Consider the following 11959-nt stretch of genomic DNA (forward strand, 5'->3'; position numbering starts at 1 on the left):
CTGGGTTCACACGGGGCGTATTCCCGCCGGAAATCCCGCGGTTTGGCCGCAGCAAAAACCGCGAGATTTCTGCCGGGAGAACTGCCGCAGAAAAACCAGCGGCGGCTTTGAAGCAGCCCGGCCGCTCGCTCTTCTGCTGCGGCCGGCGCTCCCATAGAGGAGAGCGTGGCCGCGACGGAAATAAAAACAAAACAGACATGCTGCATATTCTGAAACCGCGGCTGCGGCCGCCGCAGCCGCGGTTCCAGCCTGACTTACCGCAGCGGATTGGCCGTCCCGTGTGGACGAGATTTCTGAGAAATCTCGTCTACATGGCTGGCCAATCCCAAGAATAGCGGCCGCAGGCGGATTTGCCGCGGTGAAATTCCGCGGCAAATCCACCCTGTGTGAACCCAGCCTTACTGATACAGGAAGGCAAATATGTGCACTTTTTATCTACTCTATGTAGGAGTATACACCAAGCAGTCACCCCCCTCTATATTTGGAGGTTGTGTGAGTGGCTGTCTCATCAGTGTCCCTCACAGGTGTAACTGGCTCCCTTATTTGGCAGTTTGGCAGCCTGCATGCTGAGGTGGTGCACATAATTGCCCTCCTGTATCAGTAAGTATACGGCTGTTTTCAGTGAGCATGAATTCCATGAGCAGATACGGTTATATAATGAGGCACATTTTATTGCATTACTGGTTATTGATAACGGGGTGCATTTATTACAAGTTCAGCGCATATAACAACCTTTATGTAAAACGAAGAGTAACTGTAAAACCAAGGACTGGGGAGCTGGGGACATGCAGAGGGGTCAGTTGAGGGTCTACAGCATCCAGACATAGTCATAAAGAGTAGAGTCATGGGAAGCTTCAAGGTTCAGGCTACAAGTTAAGGATTACATGAGTATTGCAGCATCTTCACGTGTGCACAGGATTCTACTAATTATCCATGTGGTGAGTCTTCACTAGTGAGGGGACATCACTGTCGTCTTATTTTCATTTCTGTGCTCTTCAGAGAATAGTAAAGCCCTCTCCACTGAGACCAGATAACACCACTACCATAAGATAGGTGAGCACCACGAAGGTAAGGACCATTCAAGTTGGCAAGGTGACATGCCCTGAACCAGAAGCCACCTGAGGAGAGTGCAGCACAGTTCTGTAGATAGACATCACGGTCACTGTCATATGTAGAGAACTTCATCCCACTGTGGTAGGTCAGAGAATCACCTGTAGGTAATGAAGAGCAATGACGTGAGAAGTGCAGTGGCACAGACTGCTCCTAACTTTACCCCTAGCTCTAACCCTACCCTTATGCTTACATTACACCTAGCTCTAACCTTACCCTTACCGCTAACATTATCCCTAGTTGTAACCGTACCCTTATGCCTAACATAACACCTAGCTCTAACCTTACCCTTACCTCTAACATTACCCCTAGCTCTAACCCTACCCTTATGCTTACATTACACCTAGTTCTAACCTTACCCTTAACTCTAACATTATCCCTAGTTCTAACCCTACCCTTATGCCTAATGCTACACTTAGCTCTAACACAACTCTTACCTCTAACACTATCCCTACTTCTAACCCTACCCTTATGCCTAACGTTACACCTAGCTCTAACTTTACCCTTACCTCTAACATTATCCTTAGCTCTAACCCTACCCTTATGCTTACATTACACCTAGCTCTTACCTTACCCTTACCTCTAACATTATCCCTAGTTTTAACCGTACCCTTATGCCTAATGCTACACTTAGCTCTAACACAACCCTTACCTCTAACACTATCCGAATTTTAACCCTACCCTTATGCCTAACATTACACCTAGCTCTAACCTTACCCTTACCTCTAACATTAGCCCTAGCTCTAACCCTACCCTTATGCTTACATTACACCTAGCTCTAACATTACCCTTACCTCTAACATTATCCCTAGTTCTAACCCTAGCCTTATGCCTAATGCTACACTTAGCTCTAACACAACCCTTACCTCTAACACTATCCGAATTTTAACCCTACCCTTACCTTTATGAGCCTTTTACATGGGCTGATAATCATTTGGATTCCCGGGATCCAGTGGAAATCTGAATGACTATCATCCAGTGCAAATGCATGCCCCGACTGAACATTGAACAAGAATTCATTCACTTCTTGTTTGTCGTTCAGTTTCTGCATGCAAAAAACTGAACGAAGGATCGTCCTGTGTAAGCAGACAGTTGTTCAGTTATGAACGACTGCCTGCTTACTGTAGATGGAAACGGGCAAGCCGTTATGATCCTCGGCCGCTCCGCCTCCATTCACTAGCGATAATCATTGGTGTGTAGAAGCACAGGAATGCTGACATAGCAACTGGGGTCGCATGGGTCGCAGTTGTGACCCGGACCCTAAGCTAGGGCTCCCCTCACCACTTATATTGCTGCAAGGCTCCTCCGGTGCCCACCAAACAATTAGTGCACAGTGACATCTGTTTCACACACAGGCAGCACTGAACACACTCGCACACTACTTCTCACTCGGCTCCTCTGGCTGCAGTGCTACACATTCTCATGTGCTGTTCCTCACTTGGTTCAGTCAGAACGTAGCACGACTCCTCATCCTTATGTCACAAAGTGAACAGTAAAAAGGAGGATGAGTCGTGCTCCTGAACCTGACAGGTCCACCCATGTAAAAGAACCCTTATCTGAACCCTAACCCTACCACTGACCGTGGCCCTTATTCCACTCCTAACTCTAACCCTACCCTTATGCCTAGCCTTATGCATATCCCTACTCCGAGCTCTGAGCCTACCATTAACACTATCCCTAGTGCTAACCCTATGCTTTCCTCTAACCCTACTACTATCCCTACCCTTAACCCTACCCTTTGTAAATGTCAAACTGGGACATGAACACTCTGCAGAGTCTTATCAGCACGTTAACTGCAGAACTGCGAACTGAGAAAACAATTTGCAGACATGACTGCGAAACAGACATAAATGTTATGCAATTCACACTCACGAACTGGCGAAACTAGACCGAACAGCAGAACTGTGGTACAGACTTCATACTCACGGACAGACACAAACCAATGGCTGATCGCTCAAAACATGCACCAAGCATACCCACACATATACATAGATAGAATAAAGGCAAAACAAGGTTTTAGTTCATATTCTGGCCAAAACACTCAAGCCCGTGAGCCCACCCTATGGGTCCTTGCCATCCTGTGGGTCCTTACTACAACAAGATAAGCAACCCCAGGAAACCTGCCTGAAATGCAAGGGGATCGTCCCGAAAGGGACTACTCCACGCCAGAATTAAGGTCCCCACCCCACCCCAGACCATAAAGGACCCACAGCAAGACACAGCCCACACCAGACATACCAAAAGCCGCACAGGCACACAGGAGCATGACACTGTTCACACCGAACATCTCGAACAATGCACAGACACCCCATGTCCAGCCACATGCACAGACACGCAAGAACACGATACTGCTCACACTGAACAAACAGAGAAAAGGCCAGCAGGCTCCAGCACAGGAGCTAGTATATATGAGCAACAGGCCTTGGGGATTGGCTGGCTGGAGAAATCCATGCCCAGCCAGCTTAATCAACACTTCCTGTGAAGCTATGCCCCTGAAAAGCTATGTAATACAACAAATCCCAGCAGTGAACCCCAACAGTACCTCCCATTCAGCTCAATCACCTGGAAACCCATGTAGTTCAACAGATCTTAGCAGAAACCCTAACAATACCTCCCCCTTAGAGAGGGGCCTCTGGAAATACAGGCATCTAACACACAGGGGTCTAAGACCCGGGTGACTGGCTGGTTGGATAGAATCCACCACCAACTGACTCAATCAACCCCCACCTGTTGGGCTGAGCAGCTGGAAACCCATGTAGTACCAGAGATGTGGTACCCAACACATAGGGGTCTGGTGCACAGAAATATTCCGTAAATGTGCACACGAAACACCAAGAGAGAACAAGTCATACGAGCAGACATACACAAATTACTGATGAACGAACAATCAAGGCCCTAGCGTCTGCCTACCAATGAATGAAGGGATCAGGAGCAGGCTTGGGGCATCCACCCACCAACAAATGAGTAGAACAAGCAAACAAGAACCGGACGTCCAACAACCAGTGGACAGGTGGATTTGACATAGGACGGAAAACAGACATAAGCCAGACTGACAGAATGATGTGTAGGGCTTATCCATATAGGCCTAATACAGAGACACATGTATGGCAGACAAGGAGATGGAACAGAGCAAAGGCACAACACATACACAGAGATCTGTTGTCAAACTATTCCCTTTACTTTCTTTTCTTTGCAGAACGGTTCATCCTTCACCATCCTTCTTCCTGTAGTCTTCAATCACTAACCTTCAATATGTATAACCCTTCTTTCATATCTATCTTCTCTTAATACCTTCCATCGTTCTATATCCTTCTTCCTGTAGTCTTCATTCTATATCTTTCTTTATTTACTGTTATTTAAACTGAATCCTTTCTCCTCTGTTTTGTCTAGCCTTGTTTTAATCATTTTCTTTGGTACCATTTACATCTAGTCACTCTTACCTCAATACTTGTGCATCCTGTTAAGTCCAGTTCGCACAAGAACTCAGTAACTCAGACGGAACACGGAAAACTGCAAACTGGACTCATGGACATACATAACACACACAGAGAGTAGGGGCCCAAACGACACGCACAATCCCACCCGAAACATGCACATTCTGTTCATTCCTCCCAACTGACGTGTGTATTCTGTAATATCAAACTGGAACACGAACACTCTGCAGAGTCTTACCGGCACATGAACTGCAGAACTGCGAGCTGGACATGAAAATCGCAGACATGACTGAGAAACAGACATAAATGTTACGCCATTCACACCCACGAACTGGTGAAACCAGACTGAACAGCAGAACTGCGGAACGAACTTTATACTCGCAGACAGACACAAACAAACAGCTGATAAATGCTCAAAACATGCACCAAGCTTACCTGCATGTGTAAACAGATGGAATAGATACAATACAAGGTATTAGTTTGTATTCTGGCCAAGATACTCAAGCCCGTGAGCCAACTCCATGGGTCCCCGCACCAACGAGACAACCAACCCCAGGAAACCCGCCTGCAATGCGGGGTGATCGTCCTGACAGGGGTGACTCCGTGCCAGCATCCAAAGACCCACTCCACTCCCTCCAGACGATAAAGGACTCACAGAAAAGCACAGCCCACACCACACATACCGAGAGCTGTGCAGACACGCAAGGACATGACACCGTTCACATCAAACATCCTGAATGCTGCACAGACACCTTATGTCTAGTCATATGCATGCAGGAGCATGACACTGCCTACACTGAACATACTGGACAAACAGAGAAAAGGCCAGCAGCCTCTAGCAGAGGAGCTGGCATATATAAGCAACAGACCTTAGGGATTGGCTGGCTGGAGCAATCCACACCCAGCCAGCTCAATCAACACCACCTGTGAAGCTATGCTGCTGAAAACTTATGTAGTGCAACAGATCCCAGCAGTGAACCCTAACAGTACCTCCCCCTTAAAGTGGGACCTCTGGAGATACAGGCACCTAACACACAGGGGTCTAAGACCTGGGGGACTGGCTGGCTGGAGAAATCCACTACCAACGGGCTCAATCAGCCCCACCTGTAGGGCTGAGCAGCTGGAAACCCATGTAGTCCCACAGATCCCAGCAGAAACCCTAACACCCTTACACCTAACCTTACCCCTAACACCAACCCTTAGCCTGAATGCTATCCTTACCCCTAAGCCTACTCCTACCCTTATGCCTGATCTTACCCCTACCTCTAACCCTACACATATGTCTATAAACACTATAGTTTTAACCCTGTCCTTACTCCTAATCCTACCCCTAGCTCTAACGCTACACTGACATCTAACCCTCCATATAACCCTACCCCTAACTCTATCCCTAGCCCCTACCCTTATGTTTAACTCTACTCCTAACCCAATCCTTACTAGCTGTACCCTAACACTAACGTAACTCCTACCCCTCACCCTACCATGCAAGAACAAGAGATTTGGTTCTAGGTATCTCCTGAGACACTTCAGCATTTAATCAGCTCCTGTTTAAAAAATTACATTAGCAGTAATTGCATCAATCAGCAAACATCACTCCTATCATTTCAGGGCTCTCCCTGCCCCAATCTAAAATTAAAATCAAAGGGAGTGATGCCTATTATTGACAACAATGTTGACAGCTGGAGGATCAGCTCTGTGGAGATCTAGAGCAGCGGAGTCCCACCGATCAGCTATTGATGACCCATCCTGAGGGTAGGACATCAATGGTAAATGCCCGGAGAATCACTTTAATAGGTTTGTGCCTCTTAATATATTATTTGCATCTGATGGCACCTCAGTGCGCCAAACTGAAACCTACACCAACCAAGCTTGCCCAGGTTTCAGTAATATTTTACACCAATTTCTTACATAAATTACGATAAATCTGATAGGATGCCTGTGGCCACATCTCCTAATGCCACACCCAAAAAGTTAAAACTTTGGTGCATGCAGCAAAAATGCGACTTTTGTATACCAGAAATCTGGCATACAGAGTGTAATATAAATACTCCAAAATGCAGAGGAACAGAGCTCTAGGGGGTGTAGAGGTAGTGAATAAAGATTCGGGTGCCGGCGGGGGAGAGCGGTGAGTTGCGGGAGTGAACAGGGAGGAGCGGGGGGAGAGAGTGAGAGAGAGATCTCCCCCCGTTCCTCCCTGCTCTCCCCTGCTGGCACCCGAATCTTTAGAGACGAGAGGGCAGGTACTCGCATAAGGCACTACTCGCTCGAGTAGTTTGCCTTAGCGAGTACGCTCGCTTATCTCTAATAGTGACCACACTAAGGCCCTGGTGCCCGAGGGGTCCCAGAAGTCCCTCTTCCAGACATAAGAAAACTTCATCATTACAAATGGCAGGTGAGAGCCCTGGAGCTACAAGCTCTGATTATGGAACTTCATCCCATTAACCCCTTAAGTGGCACGCCCGGAAATTTTCCAGGACGAGCTCCACTGCTCATAGCGACATAGCCCGGAAGATTTCCGGGCTATGTATCACTATGGGAGCTGCAGAGCACAATGCTACAAGCTGTGACAGTGTGCTCTGCCTGCACAGTCCCACAGAGAACAAAACAAGGGCTTTAAAAAACCAGCAGAAGATATTGCCGATATGCCGGCAATCTCCTGCTTTGTTTACAGGTTGCCATAGAGACCATCGGCTTGTCAGAAGCAAGCCGATGGTCTCTGTGGCAGGGAGAGCTTGGTGCTTGGCTGTGAGAGGACAGCTAGGTACCTGCTCTTACAGCAGAGATCAGAGAAAACCTCCGATCTCTGCTGTGTTAACCCTTTACATGCTGCAGTCTATGTGACTGCAGCATGTAAAGGGCTGTCACTGCAGCATGTAAAGGGCTGTCACCATCGGACCCCCGGAATGTGATCAGGGGTCCTGATGGGTCCCTGTGGAAGTCCCCTAAAGGGACAAAAAAAAAAAAAAGTAAAAAAAGTATAAAAAAAATAATAAAAACACTTGTCTCCCTTTACTTTGTAAAAAATCAAAAATACAATCACACATGTGGTATCCGTGTGCGTCGTAATGACCCAGAGAAGGAAGTTAATGCATTATTTAACCCCTTAATGACATGGCCCTTTTTTTCTTTTTTCCCCATTTCTTTTTTTCCTCCCCCGTTTAAAAAATCACAACTTGTCCCGCAAAAAACAAGCCCTTATATGGCCATGTCAATGGAAAAATGAAAAAGTTATGGCTCTTGAGACGCAACTGCAAAATTAGTTGAAATTCAATGATTAGACCATTTTAAAAAAACCTGCCCTGGTGGGCACGACAGGGTGGTAGGAAACCCGCCACTCAAGGGGTTAAGGGACCTATCACATGGGACAGAATAGGCCGCATGACGCATGGCAAGCCGCAATAAATTCTGCACCAAAATCTGCAGGCTACCTGGGCATTTTGGTGCGGTATTAAAAAATGGCTTAAAACCTGCCTGCAATTCTGCATCAAAATTCACAGTTAGACCTGACTATTTTCGTGTGGAATTCCGTAGATGCGGATCTGGCTGCGTCCTGTGGTGTAATTCCGTGCCGTGTGAAAGGTCCCTAAAATGCCGAATGTAAATGGGGCCTTAGTAGTTATATGTCCCATTACCCATTAGCCCATGAGGTGGTTACCTGCTCCTCCGTTGGTGAAGCCGTCCACATGCAGCGTGTAACCATCCTCCTCTGGGTTGATGTTATATGGAGAGAGGGCGAACTCTGAGTACTTGGCGAAGGTCGTGTTGCCATCAAAGTCTCCCAGATCGACTCTCAGCTCATACTTGTTCCGGAGAGTGAGGAGATAAATATAGTGTAACCCTATGGGAGGAGACATGGGGGCATGAGCAATGCTCTGCAGTGCAGCCTGTGTAGGGCAGCTGCCTTATGGGGACTTGGTTTACTGTATCTTCATGGAGCATAGACCTCTAGGAGAGCTGGGTGACAATGCTTGTGGGAACTATAATGGCAGCCATATGAGTTGTCACCCAGCTTACCCAGGATTAGACGATTACTCACCCAGCCAGTACTCTGCGTCTGCTCTACCAAAGCCCAGTTTATAGTCGCTCCAGCCCCGGAGGAAGCTCAGTGAGCCGTTGAACCTCTTCTGGATGACCTGCCCCCAGAACAGAAGACTTATCAGCACAGATGTGAGATATGACCTGGTATTTTCACCGAGCTGGCACCCACCGTCCACTTTCCACCATCAGTGGTCATGTCACAGTATACTGGCACTGCGATGCCTGGTCCAGCCGGGTAGATCACATATGCTCCGCTCACTTCTTCTCCATTCTCACACACGTCTTCACAGTCTACAGGATACTGATCAGAGGTGGCACATACTGCAACGACAGCATCATACAAGGGTCAGCATGAGAGTCAAGGAGCACATGACCCTGAGTTATATCATGTCTGATTCTCCAGTCACATCTAGAGCAGTATTCAAAATTCAGGTGAGTCATCATGTAGAGCCTGAAAGGTATTATTGTATCTTGATGCCACCAGGAAGTCCTGGTGCAGGCAAGATTGACAGGGGGTGACGCCCCCTGTACCTGATTGGCTGCACTAAACCTTCTGTGAAAATCCGAGCGATTAATGTGAGAAGCATACATCGACCCCCGCTGCAGCCATGCAGCCCCAGCTGCAAGGCTCTTCCCCAGCGGCGGCACACAAGCTAGCTCCCCCTCCCCCTGATGTCAGTTTGACATATTGGCCGGTAGCAGGGAGCCCACAGTGCCGGGGGTGGGGGGGAGGGGCAGTCTGACAGCCGGCCGCTGCAGTCTGCAGCACCACAGCAGGGATTGGACAGAGCCATGGGACACTCCGGTCACTGGATGGGAGGCAATAGCGCGGGGCAACAGCAGCAGTTGCGTCTGCGGTGCCGCCACATGGGTACAAGGGTGATGAACAGACAGGCGCCGGCGTGGAATGAGCAGGCAGCCGCGCTAAGGATGCAACACACAACCTGTGGCCGGGACACATCCCTGAAAAGAGGTTAGGGACCGAGTGGTGAGGGTCCATGGTGCAGCGTGTGCATTGCTTTCTACCGGCCGTGCTGGCTTAGTATGAGGGTAACTTTTTTTCTTAGGCTTACTTTATTAACTGCTCATAATGTAAGCCTAAGTGGAAAACCAACCCTCACCCTAAGCCAGCAGGGCTGGCAAAAAGCAATGCACACGCTGCTAGGACCTTCAAGGCTTCACCCAATCGGGAGCTACGGGTGTGACAGGGGCGTTTGCCCTGTCAAATCCCTAGCTTCTGGTGGCGTCAAGATACACTAATACCGGCCTGAAGTAGAAATGTTTGTTTTATCTCATTCTGTTGGAAAGTTGGCTTGCACTAATACAAGGGTGGTCTGTCCAGTACGAGTACAGGGTCACCCAGTCAGGGACTGTACAGAGTGGATGAAATGCTGCTCCGCTATATCTGCTGTTACACCTTGCGCAGAACATACAATATGGAATGAGACAAAAAAAGAGCATTTGTGACATACAGGATGCCATTCTTGGCTTTGATGTGGAGTTTAGCTGCAGATTTCACTCGCTGCAATGAAGAAACTATGAAATGAAAATCTGCGTCATTTCCGTAATCTGCGGACGCGGTTTGTTAAAACTGTACTTTAATTCTGCAACAAGTCCACGATGTGTAAAAGTAACCTCATAGTCCAAAGAATACGGTATATGTCCAACCGCGGCTGCAAGGTGGAGAATCCCTCAAGGTCCAGCCATGACCTCACTAGACAAACAGTCTACGTCTGACGGAGACTCCCCATGAGAACAGGTGCAAGCTCTGGGGCCAGGAAAACAGCTGGGAAGTTTGTGTCCCCCCAGCGTGGGATGTGGCGGCTCAGGTAGGGAACACGCTGTCAGGCTTACACTGTCCTGCTGGGATTTGGCTGCAGAACGTCTCTACCCTGCGCAGATGTGAGCGAGGAATATGAGGTCATAGTGAGATCACGTTACCCTACCCTGAGCCCCCGCCCGGCGATAATCCCTGCGTACAGACGTCCCACTACAACAGTTATCAAACATCTACCTGCCGCTATCACCACAACTCCCATCATTGTGCTAATGGAAGGACTGAAGTATCATAAAATACACAGGAAGGAAGAAACGCAGGTGCAGCAGAGCTGAGTTTGTCAGATGTTGTAGAGCTGACTTTCCTATATCAGATATAGATGAGAGAAGATGTAGTGGAGCTAGTTGTTCAGATGCTGTGAAATGTAGCAGAGCCGACATAATGAAGATGAATACTTAAGAGTTGGGTTATAAGAGAGATGAGTTTGTCAGATCAGTTATCAGCCGCAGCAGTGTTTCACATCTAGGACAACTAAGCTTGTTAGGTATAGTGCAGCTGAGTTTGTCATGTTTAGCGCTAACTTGTGATGTGATAGTTTTTGATGAGCTTTGTAACTCATAGCATTCTTAAAATGCACCAACAATGGAGCTTGAAGGAGTTAAATGACAAATTCAGCTCTGCTACATCAGTAGGTTGGCTTTTCTTGGGTTCTGAATAGTGTAGATTATACCTTGGAGAAGCTGCCTGTGCCTTATAGCCATCTTATGAGACATTGGGCAAACTTACAATGATCCCCGTTCTGCTTTACTGGTTGTTGACTCCCCACGGAGCTGAGGGCCACCAACAGGAGGAGGAGGATGTAGTGACCGGGGCACCCCACAGCCTGCAACACAACAGATCACAAAGTCCTGGTCAGCATACGTACTACCCCTTTAAATGCATAGACCCCAGTGAGTCCTGGGGTGACACAGCCCCCTGGACCCATCATCATCCCCGATGCCCCCCCTGCAGGTTATGAGGCGCTGAGCCCCCCTTACCTCCATGTCTGCTGCGTCCTGTGCAGTGTGCGGTTGCTATTTAAGGTCTTGTATTTATATGGTGCGTCTGGTCCTGGGCCCCCTCCTTCCACAGCCTCCCCTGCTCCGGCTTGTGATGTGAAGGGAGGAATGAGAAGGGGGGGATGTGTAAGTTCTATGCGCAGGATGCAGGGTTGTGGTTCTACCTTCCAGCCCTGTACACACGTGTATCCTCCACAATACATAACAGGATGGTTCAGGCTGCCAGCGAGGAAAGGTTGAGACGGCAAAACGCCAAAAAAGTGGAAAATAATGGAAAAACCGCACCGCGGACAAAGGAGGAAGGGTGTCATAGCAAAAGAGAAATTCCCGCAGTGGTCCGTACCCTCAGCCTAACACCTTGGACCACCAACCGTCTATATGTGACAAAAGGCCCCTCATAACCCTGGGGTGATCAGGCTATATACAGGGGCTCCAATGTAAGATATGTACCTGAGCCCCAACTACCATTTACACTGCATTAGGAGCACCTACTCAATAACGTCTCGCTCCACCTTTTTGGGCGATCACAGGTTTCAGACGTT

At 48.2% G+C, this 11959-nt stretch overlaps 1 protein-coding gene across 1 annotated transcript; it reads right to left on the reverse strand.

Moving 5' to 3' along the window:
- Nucleotides 1-684: 684 nt before the first annotated feature.
- LOC136577209 (microfibril-associated glycoprotein 4-like) lies at nt 685-11534 on the reverse strand. The gene is made up of 6 exons (XM_066577008.1): nt 11397-11534; nt 11146-11242; nt 8752-8903; nt 8581-8677; nt 8200-8382; nt 685-1211 (listed from the first exon to the last, which is right to left on the reverse strand). The coding sequence occupies exons 1-6, from the start codon at nt 11400-11402 to the stop codon at nt 964-966; spliced, it is 783 nt and encodes a 260-aa protein (XP_066433105.1). The 5' UTR covers nt 11403-11534; the 3' UTR covers nt 685-963.
- Between the last annotated feature and the right edge of the window lie 425 nt (nt 11535-11959).

Source organism: Eleutherodactylus coqui, chromosome 8, assembly GCF_035609145.1.
Source record: "Eleutherodactylus coqui strain aEleCoq1 chromosome 8, aEleCoq1.hap1, whole genome shotgun sequence".
NCBI lineage: Eukaryota > Metazoa > Chordata > Amphibia > Anura > Eleutherodactylidae > Eleutherodactylus > Eleutherodactylus coqui.